The sequence below is a fragment of the Brassica oleracea genome, chromosome C9, assembly GCF_000695525.1.
Source record: "Brassica oleracea var. oleracea cultivar TO1000 chromosome C9, BOL, whole genome shotgun sequence".
In the NCBI taxonomy this organism is placed as follows: domain Eukaryota; kingdom Viridiplantae; phylum Streptophyta; class Magnoliopsida; order Brassicales; family Brassicaceae; genus Brassica; species Brassica oleracea.
In genome coordinates, this window is record NC_027756.1 from 15,322,199 (window position 1) to 15,340,427 (window position 18,229).

General features: G+C 36.5%; 1 protein-coding gene across 1 annotated transcript in view; it reads left to right on the top strand.

Moving 5' to 3' along the window:
• LOC106317523 (probable disease resistance protein RXW24L) overlaps positions 1-14,206 on the top strand; it is a 19,160-nt gene extending 4,954 nt beyond the window's left edge. The window contains exons 2-5 of the mRNA XM_013755331.1: positions 10,690-11,544; positions 11,638-11,781; positions 11,945-13,752; positions 13,906-14,206. Coding sequence (XP_013610785.1) covers positions 10,698-11,544; positions 11,638-11,781; positions 11,945-13,710 — 2,757 coding nt within the window. The 5' untranslated portion in view covers positions 10,690-10,697 and the 3' untranslated portion in view covers positions 13,711-13,752; positions 13,906-14,206. The remainder of the gene's footprint in view (positions 1-10,689; positions 11,545-11,637; positions 11,782-11,944; positions 13,753-13,905) is intronic.
• Positions 14,207-18,229: the final 4,023 nt, after the last annotated feature.

An 18,229-nucleotide genomic window follows, 5' to 3' on the forward strand; every position in this document is an offset into this window, starting at 1 on the left:
CGTCGGAATTCCGTCGGAATTGTCCAATCCCAAACGGCTATACAACGGTCATATGTATTTGTCGGCAACGGTCACATGGTTCGTCGGAATTCCGTCGGAAAATACCGATGGAATTCCGACGACTTTGCTGTTAATCGGAATGTCGTCGGAAATTCGTCGGAATATACCGACGAACTTCCGACGACTACAACGGTTACTTTTTTTATCGGAATGTCGTCGAAAAGTCGTCGGAAGATTCCGACGAACCATATTTTGTCGGAATTCCGTCGGAAATGGCCGACGGAATTCCGACGACTTAATTTTTTTGGATTTGGTCGGAAATTTGTCAGTTTTCCGTCACAAATTTCCGACGACCTTGGTGTCCGTCGGAACCTCCGTCGGAATTCGGTGTGTTTTCTTGTAGTGACAAGCATCACATCGCTTCATTTTAAATCAGTAATCACCACCATCACCACAAATGATCACCTCCCACCATCACCACTGGCCGTTGGTACACTGGATCTACTAACCTTGGATCTCAATCACCGTCACAAGATCAGCCGATCATCGCATGAGCTTTCCGAAATCTCTCTGCGCAAGCGTGGGTCTCAAGCCTTACACTCCGGACGAGTCTACAATTCGCACCAGCCTCCATCTACAGGTCCATCTCTCTCAGTGTCGAGCAAATTAGCCACCATAACTCACATGTTCCTATCACTACTTCGAATCTGCAAGTCAATCTCAAGCCGTTGCTTCCGTTTACACTTTATCCGCCTTGAGCTTGAGGGGCCTATAGAAAGATGTTGAAGATATTGGAGTAGAACCTTTATAAATTAATAATGTTGGAATTTTAAAATTTTATTAATTTATAGAGATATTAATTTACAAAAGTTTCTTTTTTTAGATTTTTTTCAAATTTTTAAATATTTTTATTAGTAAATAAAAAAATATTTGATTTTACCGTACATAAATTATTTAAATTTTAGAAAATTGATTTTCATATTATTTTATTATCTTATTTGGTGTATATTGTTATGTTTCATAGAATTGTTATGTGGTTTTCGATATAATTTACTAAATATTATTAAAATATTTAAAAAAATAAAAGTATTTTCATTGTGAATATAAAACCAACAATATAATGTTTAGTTTATGATAGTTTGTACTTATATAAAACATATATAGAATATATTATTAATTTATGATTTTAATGGGACTATATATTTACATGGGAGTTTGAAAAATATTATTTTATTATTTTATCGATTTGTGTCATATTTTACACCGGCCAAAGTTGGGACCGACGAAATTTATTAATTTATAAAGATTATTAATTTATCGAGTATTAATTCATAGATGTTTTATTGTATATCATAATTATGATGTATATGTTTTTATTATTAGATTCTCGTATATTTATATCTAGTCTAGTTTAAGTAATCATAGCAGTATATAAACGTGTGTAATATAAAGCTAAGGATTATGAGAGTAAATACAACATTCTTCCCATCGTCTACTCTCATCATTCTCAATACTAATTATGAAAATATATGATAATTTCATAAGAAACAAAACAAAAATCTAAGTGGGCCCTAAGCAGATGCTTCTCTTGCTTCCGCCATAGGCCGGCCCTGCATATATGGCTGAAGCCTCACATAGACTGCATCACCTATTCCAAAACTTCCATCACTGTGATATCTATCAGCAATCTGTTTCATTCAGTTCTTTCAACTTTGCTACAGGATCATCTAACACACCTCCTCAAATCCTTCTATAAGCAGATTCTTATACGTTATCCAATTCCTAACAACAACTTTGTAATCTTCTTCTTGTAATAATGATCGATGCCATGTTTCTGGTATCCCATAAAACTGGATGGAAGCAATTCCAACGTTTGATTCTTCAAGAGTTTTTTACCGGTTAAGAATAATTTGTTCAAACTTGCGAAACCATTCCTTAACTTTTTTTTGTCCTTTTAGGTATAATACCTGGGTGATTCCTACGAAGATATCAATATTTTCATTTTCAACGTTAATTTTACGCGTCCAGCATTTTCTTTCTCAAACTTTATAGCAGTGTATATTCCATAGTGGACTATCTCCAATGTATTCTTTTATTTTTACCTCTAAAATAGAGGAACTCTATAATAGTGATGAGTTTTACTCCAATGTATTTCTCTAAAATAGAGATCTCTACATATAGAGCAAAATACAGAGGAATGCTATTTTTTACTCTATAAATACAGAAAAAATAGCAATCTCTATTTTAGAGGCAAAAATAGAGATGAGTTAGACTAGTTTTGCCTCTAAATGCTATTATAGAGGTAGAAATAGAGGTGGGTTGGAGATGCTCTAAACAAAAATTCAAGAATACTACATGAAATTTATGCGTTGTGCTCTTTCCTTCCCAAACTTTATAGTAATGCATATTCCATATTTAATTAAAAAATAATTTAAAAATATTTCATGAACTTTCAAAATCGTGCTCATATATACACTGACCGTCAAGGTGTTAGTCATCCGTTAATTTATCAAAAAGACATCATTTTTGATAACTACTACATAAACTCTCAAAATCGTGCTTATATATATATTGATTGTCAAATTTTAAAATAAAGTTTTTTTTAAATGTAATTAATTTAAACTATTTCTTTAATGGTATTTTAAAATGTAACTTTATATAAATAAAGAACACAGAGTTCGAAACTTTACAATATATTTCAATTTTTTAGCAATAATATAAAGTAAATATTTAAATTAATAATAAATAATTTAAATATGTAAAACAATGATTTTTAAAGTTAAATTAAAAAATATAAATAACAATTTATTTATTTGATAAAACTGAAAAACTAAAAACTTGATAACATTTATTTGATTAAACTAAAACTTATATATAAGTTAATGTTTACACAATTTATACAAGAACGTTACTTTGTCTAGCAGCTAATACTCTTACTTGTCCACTTGTGTAAGAGTTCAAACCTCCAAGAAAATTAATTTTTAATTTTACAAAATTTATCCAAAACAATGACGTTTTGATAAATTAACAGATGACTAACACTCCGACGGTCAATTTATATAAGCGTGATTTTGTTAATAACATTGATTTATACGGTCAATTCATATAAGCTGTTTTAACATCATGAGATTGAACATAATAAGCCAGAGGGTTCTGAAAACTTCTCCAAATTGAGAAGAAGAGGAGATCTTCTCCATATGTTTACAAAATCTCAATGGCTTCTCCAGAACTCAGAAAAGAAAAGAAAAGTGAATATAATACATAAAAATACGAGTTTTCTTGATTTAATATGTATTCGGGTATAAATGGTATTCTTTTGTCGGATTCTGGTTGGTTCATGTTAAGTGGATTTGCAACACACGAGATCAGTCGATCTACAAAACATGGACCGGTCTATGTTACGATTTCAACCTGTGAATCTCAAACCTAAGCAGTCAACTTGTTACTTGTAAGTTAAGCTTAATGAACACAAGCAACTTTAACGAGTTCCCGACCTCTAACCGGTACGTCTCGTGGGAGAACTCTTACTCCAAACTCTACTACATCAATAAGAGTTTACAAGAACCAATCACTTATAGAACTGTGATGGTTTAGAAAGACACAATTAGTCTCAAGGCCTTTAAGTTAGAACATTATGAGCTCAACAATGTTCTTTATGCTTATACTAATGTCTATGCCTCTCTTGTGCAACTTGTATCTCAATAAGAGTTTACAAGAACCAATCAATTATAGAACCGTGATGGTTTAGAAACACCAAGAAGACACGATTAGTCTCAAGGCCTTTAAGCTAGAACAATATGAGCTCAACAATGTTCTCTATGCTTATACTAATGTCTATGTCTCTCTCGTGCAACTTGTCTCGATCTCTTGTGGCTGAAGAAGAAGAACCGTGTCTTGTAACTTGACCTAACACACTTGTTATGTTGCACTTAACCTAATGGGCTTCGTCTATTAAGACCATAGATTGCCCGCTCGTAACTTGTGCAAGCCAGCCCAACATTGAACAAGTCTGATGGACTTTGACCAAACCTCACAAAACTTCACATGTTTGGCCTAAGCCCATAACCCTTGCTTCTCTGATGACACTTCCTTGTCTCTGTCTCTTCTCACTTGTGACGACCCTGAGAAAGTCACCACCTTCTCTCTTCATATTCCTTCTCTCATCTCGGATGAGTTACCGATTTGCCTCCGGTGAATGAATCCGTCGAACACCATCTATGTTCACTCTGCTGAACCTTAGGTAACTCTGGCCTTCTTCCTTGACTTCTTTCTCTTGAAATCACTTTGGTTCCGTAAAGGTAACTGATCAATTTGTCCACCGATTTTGATGTATGTTCCTCTTGACGAACTCTGATGATGAATCTGGAGCTCCACCTCAACCTATGATGGTTGATGTTGCTAAAGCTTCGGTCTTTCAGCTATTTACTTGAGGTGAGTCAGTCCACCCAAGTTAACTCCGACAGTGGTCGTGAGACCAAACTGCGTCCCTTACTTCTTCCGAGCCTGTTCAACTCAAAGTTGAACACCTCCGACTCAGACACTTCTTGACGATTCATCTAAGCTAAACTCACAGACTCTTCTACTAGATGTGGTAGCGACTTTATGCTTCTTGACCAAGTGTTGATTATTGTTGTCTCATATCCTTAATCCTCAAGATTACAATCATTCATAACAACTTGTTCAACCCGATTCTTCCTGCGCATTTCCTCTGTCTTTCACAAGAATCTTCGAGCTAAGTCTAACCTTGAATCACCTTTTTCTTTAATTAAGCCTTCTTAACAGTGACTATGTCTCTCTGTTTGCTTCTCAGGTGAAAGATGCTCCACCTTGAACATGTGAGTGTTAACACGAGTCCACCCCTTTTGCTAGGTAGTCCTTCTTCAAACACTTAGAGTAACTCATCCTCTGATTCTGACACATGCTAGCCCTCTGCTCTGTGACGTGTCTTGTGAGGTATTCTTGTATACTCTGGAGTTACCTGGCGTGGCCGTTCCTGTCTCAGTGAAGGTTCATAATCTCGCAGCATAGCTGGAACTTCTGATCAGGTACGGTCTTAGTTAGAAAATCTGTTGGATTGACTGTAGTGTGGATCTTGTTTAGGATTTTAACTCCATATGATATTAGATCCCTGATGAAGTGGAATATATTGTCTATGTGCTTTGTCCTTTCGTGATGAATTGGGTTTCTTGCTAGGGTTATAACACTCTGTGAATCATAATGCAAGTGAAAATTATCGTGCTTGAAACCTAACTCTGCACATAATCCTTTTAATCACAAACCTTCCTCTGCTGCCTCATTTATTGCCATGTACTCTGTTTCTGTGGTGGAAAGAGCAACCACAGACTGCAGACACGATTTCCATGAAACCGTGTTTCCTCCAACCTTGAAGATGTATCATGTGACTGATCTCCGCCTGTCCAAGTCAGTTGCATAGTCTGAATCTGTGTAACCTTCAATAATGAACTTTGTATGCTTCTTGAGTTATAGGTTGATCTTAGATGCTCCCTTTAGATACTTTAACACCCATTTAACTGCCTCCCAATTTTTTCTGCTAGGTTTACTCACGAACCTGCTGATAAACCCCACTGTGAACCCTAGGCCTGGCCTTGAACCGACCATAGCATACATTAAGCTCTCTACATCACTCGCGTATGGAACATTTTCCATGTATGGTGCTTCGAGCTTCCATTCTTTCTCAGTCAAACTTCTCAAGTTCAAGTGTGCAGCGATTGGCGTAATCACTGAACGTGCACCTATCATCCCAAACGTTTTCAATACCTTCTCAATGAAGGTATCATGCGACAATGTCAGTGTGTCTTTCTCTCTGTCCCTTCGAATATCCATTCCTAGAATTCTCGAAGCATGTTCCATATCCTCCATTTCGAATTTCCCATTCAGCCAATCTTTGAGTTTCTTAATCACCTTCTTATTTCCTGATAAAATGAGCATATCACCGACATAGAGCAATAAGTAGACAACTTTATCAGTTTATGCATCTCTGACGTACACATATTGATCTTTGGTGTTTCTGTCAAACAACTGAAGATTCATGAAGCTATCAAACATGTGATTCCACCTTCTTGGAGATTGCTTAAGTCCATAAAATGACTTTCTCAATAAGCAAACTTTATTCTCATCTCCTGGTTGTATGAACCCTTCTGGCTGAGTCATGAAGATTATTTCTTCTAAACTTCCATGTAGAAAAGTAGTCTTAACGTCCATCTGTTCCAATTCAAAATCTAATTTTACAACAACTGATAGCATGAACCTGATGGAGACGTATTTCACCATTGGAGAGAAGATCTCATTGTTGTCAATTCTCTCAGTCTGTGAATACCCCTTTGCTACTAGTCTTCCTTTGTATCTCACATCCTCAACCCCTGGTATACCTGGTTTGATTTTGAAGATCCACTTGCACCCAACAAGCTTTTGGTTGTCTGGTTTTTCCATCAAATCCCAGGTCATGTTCTTCTTATGAGAATCCATCTCTTCATGTGCAGCTTTTTTCCACAGCTTTCGGTTTTTAGCTCCTCATTGCCTAAGCATATGATCTTGGTTCATCAATTTCCAAATCCTCAGCAGTAGTTAAAGCGTAGGCCACAAAATTTCCATCTTCATACCTCGATGGAGGTCTCATGTTCCTCATCCTTTCTCTGTCTCGTGCAAGAACATAATTGTCTAATGATTGAGGTGTGTCGTCGTTTGCATGTTGATCAGCTTCCTCGGTTGGACATGTTTTGCTTTCTGAGTTTTCTGATGATGAAGACTCTTCCATATCATTCCCATGATCTGACGTGACACTCCTTTCCAACTCATTAGTAGTTATGGTTGGACCCTGAATCAGATCATCACTGAATAACACTCTTTTCTTGGGCTTCTTCTTTTTCTGAATTTCCTCTTGAGCAACTGATTCAACATGTTCAACTCTTTTGTTCAACGTATCTTTGTAGGTTTCATTCTCATTGAACACCACATTTCTGCTTGTTCTGCACTTTCTTTCTTCAGGTATCCAAACCATGTATCCATTTGTAGGAAACGGGTACCCCATGAATACACGCTGAACATGAACAAACGCTGAACATCCAAGCCATATTTGATGCTTCATATTCGGTTTTTATCCTAATCAAACTTGTTCAGGTAACTTAAACTTAACTATTGAATTCGAGGACTTATTGATCAGGTAGACAGCCGTTGACGCAACTTCAGCCTAGAAACTTTGATCCAACCCTGTCTCAGCAAGCATACACCTGACCTTGTCCATTATAGTTCGATTCATCCTCTCCGACACTCCATTTTGCTGTGGAGTGTAAGTACATGTTATATGCCGTTTGATGCCTGCATCTTTGCAAAAACCATCGAACTCCTTGTTGCAAATTCAATACCATTGTCTGTCCTTAAACACTTGATCTTCCTCTCTATTTAAGTTTCCATAATAGTCTTCCATTCCTTGAATGTGACGAATGAATCACTCTTATTCTTTAGAAAGTATATCCTTACCTTCTTAGAGTAATCATCAATGAAGGTTATGAAGTACTTACAACCTCCCAAGATGTCTGGCGTTGATGGTGAACCCCACATGTCTGAATGTACATAGTCTAGGATTCCTTTTGTAACATGCTTTGCGACGGTGAAACTTTGTTTATGGGACTTTCCCAATATACACTCCTCACAAAACTTCAACTCATCAACCTCTTTCTCATGCACATATCCCTCCTTGGCTAGAATTTTCATACTCTTCAGGTTCATGTGTCCAAGTCTTGAGTGCCACAGACTTGTCCGATCAGATTTTTTGTTGTACAAGTTTGTCTCGCCCCTTCAACACTTATCCTTGCAGATAATACAAGCATTGATGATATTTTCCAGAGATCACTTTTTTATCATCCTTGTAGAAGTGAACCATTAATTCTTTCCCTTCATACATGCAACCTGAAGTCTCCAGCATTACATATGAGATTAGATTCCGGCTCATTCCTGGCATGTATCTTACACCAGTAAGGACTACAACCGAGCCATCAAGATTTCTTATCTTTATCTTTCCAATTCCCTGAATATTGTTGTGCATATTGTTTGCCATCAGTACCTTGCCTCCTTTGAACTCTTTCAGATCGAACATTAACTCCTTCTCTGGGGTTATGGGAAAAGAACAACTAGAATCCATGACCCACTTTTCGTGCATGTCTTGAGTGCTCACGGTTAACACTAGAGGCTGTTTCGGTTCCTCTGCATGTTGGCTGAGTTCTCTGGTTTGTTGTACTTCCGATCAGGGCAATCTCTTTTCCAGTGCCCCTCCTTTCAACAAATAAAACAGCCCTTGTTGTTCTTAGGTCGAGACTTTGACCTACCAAATCTGCTCTTCGATCTTCCATTTCCATTCCTTCCACTGCCACGGTTTGACCTGTTATCTTATATGTCCCTGTCAACGTACAATCCTTCTCCAGCGGACCTAGAACCCTTTCCGCTTTCAATCAACTCTCGTTTCTTTAACCTTGCAGCTTCAGCAACCTCGCTGAGACTCAGAGTGTCTCTACCATACTTTAAAGTCTCTTTCAACTGATCATACCGGTGCGATAGTGAACTCAATAACAAGGATGGCTTGTACCTCCTCAGACACCTCTACTTGTAGATTGTTGAGGTCTGCCAGCAGTTTCCGAAAGTCATCAACATTCTCGTCGATGCTCTTGGAATCAGAGACATCTTGAATATAGAACCTTAGCTGAAGGTAAATTCTATTCGGCAAAGATGTCTCCATGTACAGCTTGTTCAGTAGACCACATTGATGCGGCTGTCTCGCAGTGTGTAATACGTAGGACTTTATTACCTACGTTCAACACTATCAAGTCTTTTGCCTTCTCAGAATTTTCGAACTTGATTGGATCTATACCTGTAACTGTCTCTACTTTTCCTGCTAGTTCCTTCTGTGGATCTTTCATAGCTTTCGTAAGCTCTTTCTTTGCCGTTGGTGGATCCTTTAGCAGCTTCTCATCATCAAGAATACTATTCAAACTCAGTACACCGAAGTGTGCCAACATCCTGACCTTCCACAACGAAAAATCTCCAGTACCATCAAACATGTCCACTTCAATCCGTGAGTTGGACATGCTGACCTTCCTCTTAGCTTAGATTAAACACACGCCTTTGACCTGAGCTATGATACCACTTTGTTACGATTTCAGTCGTGTGAATCTCAAACCTAAGCAATCGACTTGTTACTTGTAAGTTAAGCTTAATGAACACAAGCAACTTTAACGAGTTCCCAGCCTCTAACCAGTACGTCTCGTGGGAGAACTCTTGCTCCCGAAATCCACTAGATCAATAAGATTTTACAAGAACCAATCACTTATAGAACCGTGATGGTTTAGAAACACCAAGAAGACACAATTAATCACAAGGCCTTTAATCTAGAACATTATGAGCTCAACAATGTTCTCTTATACTAATGGCTTTGTCTCTCTTGTGCAACTTGTTTCTCTCTGAAGCTTGATCTCTTGCGGCTGAAAAAGAAGAACCATTTCTTGTACTTGACCTAACGCACCTGTTATGTTGCACTTAATCTAATGGCCTTCATCGGCTAAGCCCATAAATTGTCTGCACGCAACTTGTGTAAGCCGGCCTAACGTTGAACAAGTCTAATGGGCTTTGATGAAGCCTCACCATCTATATCTCTTCTATGGATCATTTTCTTTTGATTCCTTGCGTGGGATAGATCGATCTGTAGTCCTGGGATAGTTGATCTAGTGTCAAAATGACTGCTATAAATTTCTGGATCGACCGATCTAGTGCCTTCAACAAATTCTTGATATTAAGCACTAGATTGATCTTTACCATGGTGCTATTATGTTTCTTGCACGAGATTGACCGATCCATAGATCAAAGATGTGGCGATCGTGTGTTAAATTGACGATAATCAAAATTCTAGATAGACTGATCTAATGCCTCTGGCAGATTTTTGATATTGAGCATTGGATCGGAAGTTATGTTCTTTTTTTTTTTTTTGCTTTTTTTGGGCTTCTTCTCATTCTTCTTTGGCGCAGGAACAACTAAAACCACCATCTCGCTCTTTCATCCATCCATATGTAATAAATCATATGATCCTTCCCACATTTCAACTTCATTTAATTTCAATGCTCTCTTTAAGCTCAAAGCTCTCATCTATTCGCGTCATTTCGTAACAAACAAACCCGTAATCTGTAAAATCACTAAAGCACACCAAAAGACCACAAAAAAAGACTGAATCACATAGTAAAACCAATCAATCTCGATCAAAATCCAAAGTAAAAAACAATTTAAGTACAGCTCATCAATACTCCGTCCACGATGAATATTGAGTAATGCAGCATTACTAATGCTTTAGAAAAGCTGTCAAAAGGTCCTTAAAGTAATCAACGGAATTGGCCTTAAGGCACGAATTAGAGTGGCACATTTTAGAGACTCGGATAAAGATTTGACAGTAGCTTCTGCTGCATTCTTCCTCACTAAAACACGCTCATCCCTCACTTTAGATTGGCCGATATAAATTCAGGCAGGGTATTAAGAGACTCCGCAAGCCCGTCTCCAACATCAACTATTTTTTTTTTAAAATAAACAATATGTAAATCCAATATTGCTTTGGTTGACCTCTTAGGGATTTGATTATAAGTATTCGTTCAATACTACGTAACTTGATTCTTATTTTCTTACTACTTAAAGCAGGATCCATTATGTCTGGGGAACTTGTGTCATTTGCAATAGAAAAGCTATGGGACCTACTGAGCCATGAATACGAACAATTTCAGGGAGTTGAAGATCAAGATAATGAGCTAAAAACTGATTTAAACACATTAAAGTCATTTTTGAAAGATGCAAACGCAAAAAAGCATACAAGTGAAGTGGTGAGAAGCTTTGTGGAAAGGATCAATGAGATTGTTCTTGACGCTGAAGATACAATTGAACGCACTATTCTGAAAGATGTACTCGGACGTGGTAGCATCGGAAGACTTGCGTGCATTGCTCCGAAACGCATGAAGATTGCATCAGAAATTGGAAGCTTAACTAAGACGATCAAGAAAGCAGTTCGTGATATGAACGATTTTGAGGTACACCAGAGAATTGACGATGTAAAGGATCCACAACCTTCTCAACAAAGACAAGAATTTCCTAAAATTCACGAAGGAAATCTTGTGGAGATGGAAGCAAATGTTAAGACATTACTAGGATATTTGGTGGAGGGAGATGATATTCAAGTTGTTTCCATAACCGGGATGGGTGGTCTTGGGAAAACCACCCTTGCTAGACAAGTTTTTCATGACAACCTTGTTAAAAAGAAGTTTGATAGACTCGCATGGGTCTGTGTTTCCCAAGTTTGTGATCATATCAAAGTGTGGCAAGCAATCTTGCAGAATTTCAGATCCAAAGAACAGCAAAAGGAAATCCAGAAGATGACAAAAGCTGCCCTCCAAGGCGAACTCTTTGAACTGTTAGAAACATCAAACTCGTTAATCGTATTAGATGACATATGGAATAAAGAAGATTGGGACTTGATCAAGCGAATATTTCCACACAAAGCAGGTGATAACCTCATATGTTATGGTACAAATATAACTCATTATGTTTTTTTGTGTTATATTACTATATAATAGCCAAAGGGTAAATGTTTTACAGGTTCGAAGGTGCTACTTACTTCTCGAAATGAACGAGTCGCAAGACCTGGAGAAACATATATAGACTTTAAACCAGAATGCCTATCTGATCAAGACAGTTGGACACTTTTCAAAAGTATAGCGATGCCCAGAAAAGATGCATCTGGTAAGAATTCAAATTAATGTTTTGGAATGATCGCAAGACATCAGATAACTTATTATGTAGTCAAAAAAAAAAAGAAAAAGATAACTTATTATCACATATTAATAAAATATTATTTTTGACCCAAAAAAATGAAATATTATTTTTTTGTTTTATAATTTGGCAGAAATGACTCCAGATGATGAGGAGGTGGAAAAGATGGAAAAGATGGGAAAGAAAATGATGGAACATTGTCGAGGATTGCCTTTGGCTATCAGAGTGTTAGGAGGATTGCTGGCTGAGAAATACACAATTCACAACTGGGAACGGTTATCTTTGAATGTTGGATCTCATCTCGTTGGTAGAACCAGTGACGACAACAATAATTCGCTTAACCATATATTGTCTCTAAGCTTTGAAGAGTTGCCTGTTTATCTGAAGCTTTGCTTCCTCTACCTGGCCCATTTTCCAGAAGATTATGAGATAAATGTTGAAGATCTGTCTTATTACTGGGCTGCAGAACGAATACTTGAGTATGGAACTAGAGACCGCATTCGAGATGTTGGAGATAATTACTTTTGGGAGTTGGTGAGAAGAAATATGGTTATATCCGAAATAGACAAAACCACTGGGAGATTTGAGACATGCCGTTTGCATGACTTGATGAGAGATATTTGTTTGTTTAAAGCCAAAGAAGAGAATTTCCTACATACTGTTGGTGTCCGCTCTCCGACTTCACACTATCAGTCACGGAGGTTTGTCTCACATGATCCGACTACATTGAATGTTGAGAAAGATATTAGTAATCCAAAGGTTCGATCTCTAGTGGTTTTCTGGAAGTCGGATTTGTATTCATTATTGGCTGAAGATAATTTATTTCGGGTTGTACCAGAAGATACGTCCATTAATACATTTGATAAAAAGGATGGAGCACTTTGGAGCCTTTCGGATTTAGGCTTAACAAGGTTGGAACTTTTGAGAGTACTACATCTTCCTGGAGCCAAATTTGAAAAAAGGAAGTTATCTGATAGCATTGGAGAGCTCATACACTTAAGATATCTGAACTTAGAAGGTGCGTGGGTATCTCATCTTCCCTCTTCTCTACAAAATCTAAAGCTGCTGATCTATCTAAATTTAAATGTAATTGGGCGTTCTCATTTACTTACGCACACCTACTTGTTGGGAATGGAAGAATTGAGATACCTTGCATTACCAAGGGATATGCGAAGTAAGAGGAAGTTGGAATTAAAACATCTAGTGAACTTGGTGACCTTGATTAATTTCTCAACAAAGTACTGCCATTTAGAGGATCTTGGTGGTATGGCCGAATTGAGGACTCTTGGAATCAAGATAACTGATGAGATCAGCTTAGAAACTCTTTCTGCATCGATACATGGATTGAGACACCTAGAAAATCTTGATATAGTATACGAAGGGGCTAAGGGGACCAAAGAAGGACGAGTGCCTATGGGGACCAACAAATGGAGCACTCTATTGGAATTTGATAATCTCAACAAGCTGAAGTTGAGTACAAATATTCAATTGCTCTCTGATGAATTACAGTTCCCTTCTCGCCTAACAAGCCTGTATCTGTTCGGGAGTGGTTTGAAGGAGGACCCAATGCTGATTCTAGAGAAGCTGGTGCATCTGAAAGAGGTTAAATTAGGGAGTGGATCTTTCAGTGGGAGGAGAATGGTTTGCTCGAGGGGTGGGTTTCCTCAGTTGCAGAAGCTATATTTAGGGGAGGAGCTGAAAGAGTGGATAGTAGAAGAAGGCTCCATGCCCCTTCTTTATACTCTCTCTATAAATAATTGCCAAAAACTAAAGGAGTTTCCTGATGGGCTGCCATTCATCACTTCCTTAAAGTATTTGAGAGTTGAGAGAGGAATGGAAGAAAAGATTGTCCGAAGGAGGAGAAGATTATTACAAAGTCCAACACATCCCTTCTGTTGAAATCATGCATATAAATATTTAAACAGACAAACTAAGCACCAGGTAAAACATCTTTTCTTCTAATATCAATTCTCTGTATGTTTTCAGAAAGGATAGAAACTGAATTTACAGTGTTTAATGTGACATTTTTCTTTAAAAAAAAAAGAAGTAAAATTCTGCTGAATTTGATTGGCGTTTGGTTCTTATGTTTTGTAGATGATCTGATCTGAAGCAAATCTCTTACCAACTTGGGTATGGGCGAATCAACCGAATAATAATCTCTGTGCAATCTTTTGTATTTTATTGTATAATTAATCAGACATATGTTTTTCTTTTACAAAGAACAAAAATACTTTGTGGTTTGTAGCAAAACTGGTTTCTTATATGTTCAATTGTTTGAGTGAAGATACTAGTTTTATCTGACTCTTCAATACTGTATCAGAGCGGTACATGCTTTTGCTTTCCTTTTCCATATGAACATCTTTGTTTCTTGAAACAACTTTTTGTTTGTTTTGTCCATATCTTTTCTCTAATTTTTCAATTTACTTTACTCACAACCAGACAATCATAATATGTTCGTTTGTCGCTGAATGAAACCAAAGTTTCATGTTCGGTTTTGAATTAGAGACGTTAAAAATATAAAACTGATCAATCGACGTCGACTAAAACCCTTAGCCTTCCAAGCTAACGATGCCGCCGGTACCGAAGCTATTAAAAGAACACCCAATAATTTGTTCGGCACTGTACGAAATATTTGAAATACAGGAAAAAATACCATTCATGTAATGTTTCCGAAGGAGTTGCAAAAGGATCATATTCTGACTTTTATCAGGAGAATATCCAACTATAGCTTCCACTGAATGAATAATGGATCCAGATCCTAACAACAAAGCTTTCGAATAAGCCTCGATTTTGGATCTTAGCACCCCCAAAAGTCTGTCTGTACAAACGCGGGATTGAATACCCGGATCGAATCAGAGTTCACGTCTCCCGCCTTGAACAAATAGGAGGCAAGCAATTCTTTATCTAATCTAATATTGATTGAATGTGAGCATTCCGAGAGGGGGGGGGGCAAGATACCTAATATTTAAAATGCTCTGGTGGGTAAGGGTTTAAGAAAAAAATAAGAAAATACATAAAAATAACTCTATTATATAACTTCAGTCGCCAGCCTTACCTCAATTCCCTTCTTCGCCTCAACAGCTAAAGCATCCCTTTCTGCAGCTCCTGAAACTGACTACTTGCCTTTCCATCCCTCGGAAAAAGCCTACCAACCTACCCACCTCTTAATCTCCGCCCGTCAACACTTCAGCTGGATTTCAGCTTCAAAGGGCAAATGGAAAGTGCAGATGGAAGCTCTCTCACCATCTTGTCTGCTTCTAGAAAACTAACTTTTTACCTCATATCACAATGACTCAGTCTAAAGAATCATTAACAACGAAGGGATAAAAAATTTTGAGATTGGTATGAATTTATCCAATTTTTCAGTTCACAACTCTTGTGCGTCAGGGTTTTTTATCCCAAATTCAGCAGCTATTCCAGCTACTAAGATTTATCTGTTAGATACTAGTTCAAGTGTACCACTTTGATAAATGCGAGTCTGATCTAGTTCGTGTACCCTATGCTCGAATCAGTATTTGTATTTATTGATGGGAAATTTGATCCTGTATACCAACAAAATATATATATATATATATATTTCACCAATTAACAATATTATCTCTTCTCTCCTTTCTTTTTCTATCTTTCTCTACCTTTTTACTATAAATCTGATATTTTTTCTAATATGGTCATTCATCAAATTAACCCATTGTTGATTGATACCATCATTACTTCTCTTCAGATGAAGGAGGTTACTGAAAATAACTTCAGATGCATATGTGAAGCATATGCGATATTTTGTGTATTTTGTGTTTGACTGGTCCGGAAGTTTTTGTGTATTTTGTGTTTGACTGGTCCGGAATAAAAACTAGTTTGGCAAGTTGGCAACTACAAAAAAATGAAATATGCTGTTTATATTTTATATATTACTATATTTAAAAATCAAATAACTCATGTAATCCAAATAACCACGTAGAATTTTAAAAATAAATGTTATTATTAATTTTCAAATAGATTTTTTTTACATTGACTTTCTTACATATAAATAATTTATTATATACCAAGCGAAGTTTACTATTAATTTTTATTATTAAAAACATCTTTAGTTTTATCTGATATACGATGTATTTATAAATGATAATGATTTCTCTACAGTAAAGAGGAGATGTTTTCAACTAGAAGTTTAAAATGATTTGTATTAAAACGATAAATTTATTGTTAAACATGAATTTTAAAATTGATTAAAAATTCAGTATTATAAAATTTGTAATTTCATAAAGTACTATGAAATTTACTGTTATTGAAAAATATTTAAGTTGTAAATTTTATAATGCTACAAGTGTTTTTAAAGTGTTTGAGTGGAGTTTTTTAGGTTGTGATTGGGGATTTGATTTTGAAGGTTTTAAGGACTTTACAATTATCTGAAGTCTCTAAAATCAATAATTTTACCAATCACAATTTGGCTTTTCTAAAATTTCTCAAAACTCCTAAAAACACTCAAAGCCTCAGCTTCCATTTTTCTTTCACGTTTCTTTACTTTTTCTAAAAGCTAGAATTTATGACTTTTACTTTTTTCTAAAGCCACAGCCATAAAAGTCACAACCAATATTTTTGTAAAAATTTAAATCTCATAGTTCTAGATAAGATTCAAGAGGTGCTTAACAAAAATCGTACTAAATTCTGAAAATTTACCTAAAATCATCTAAACCCCAAATAAAAATCAAATCACTTCAAATTTCAGGCTTAAAAATCATTTTTGTCCGTAAAAATAAATTTTTTATTCACATGATTTATATCTTTGTAAGAATAAGAATTTAATCTTAAAATATTAAAGCATACACATATATAAGTATGAGTATGACCATTCTATTTTTTAATATTTATGTTGGTAATAATTATATATCTAATATAAAAATGACAAATGACATTTCATATTTTTAATTTCTTTGTATTATCTACATTATTAAAAATAGTAAGTATTTTATTTTGATTAACTTATCATCTCATTATAACTAGATTGGTATGTTTAGGTGATGTATGATGTGACATCATAAACAATAATAACTTATCTTTTTTTTTGTGCAACCCAAATTCATTAATAGTCTTAGACTCTTAGCCTATTAGAATGCCCAATACAGAAGAAAAGCAGAGAGTCTCTTTTGCCAGAAACATAGACGATGTCTGCCACTACGCTGAAGATTTTTTTTTGTATGTATGTTTGTTGGGAGTAGCTCGGATGAGCGTTTGAGAATCAGAAAACACTCTGATGATTTTGAAGCCAAGGGTGATATCTGATTGGAGCGCCAAGTGGACTGCTAGAGCTTCTGCGATCAGGGGTGAGCCGACAAAATCATGGGTTTAGGATAAGATCCACGCTAAGCCAGCTCTTTTAGTAGATTCATCCCAAGCCGCATCAGTTTTGCAAGTTATCGATCCCTCAGGAGCCGATTGGAGATTAGGACTTTTGTGAGCTGAGGCGTGATACTGATTTTTGGGTTTGACTGTTTTGGCCATGCACCATTCTCTCGCCGCTATGATTGCTTTTAGCCCCACTTCTTATGACAACGCGTGCTGCTTTCGAAGATCAGTTTGTTTCGAGAGGTCCATAGAAGCCAGCATACCCAGGGGAAGATATTACAGGTGACTCCAAGAGGAGGCAGACAAGTCAATTGTCTTGCCCGGACGATACCTGATTCGAAGTCAATGGAGGCAGCTAGGGGAACTGCCATAGAGAGCTGGATTAGATTCCAGACCCGTTGTGAGACCGGACAGCTGAAGAAGATATGTGTTTCTGTTTTCACATCCCCACATCTTGGACAGGTTGAATTCCTCAAGATACCTCGACGCAAAAGGTTCTCCCCTAAAAGTATTGCCTTCTTGAAAATAGACCAAAGAAAAACCCTAGAGTTTGGCGAACATACCTCCTCCAAACGTCCTTTTTCCAGTCAAAACCCAAGGGATGTTGCTTAGTGATACCCCGACTTTACATAATAGACACCTGATTGGAGTGGCTGCCAGATGTACATGTCTTCCATGCTGTATTGTCTTGGACGGATACATTTTATTTGCAAGGCCATCTCAGGAAGTAATTCTTCTATTCGCCTTATATTCCATAGCAAGTCTGAGGTGAGAAGATCGGAGACTCTGAGGTCTAAAGCATCCTCTCTGATGAGGCAGAAAGGCTTTATATCTTGAGATGAAGAGATCCATGAATCATGCCAAACTTATCTTTATATATGTTAGTGATTATTTTATTAAAATATAAATATTATAAACTAATTTTAACTTTAAAAATTAAGGTTGAATTTTGTTTAGCTTAAAAACATGTGTTTTTCTATTTTTCCAGTGTCATTTCACTTGTATGTTTTCAAATTCCAAAAATGAAGCAAACCACCATATCAAAAAATACTTTTGATATAAAGTTTTTATTCACACGATA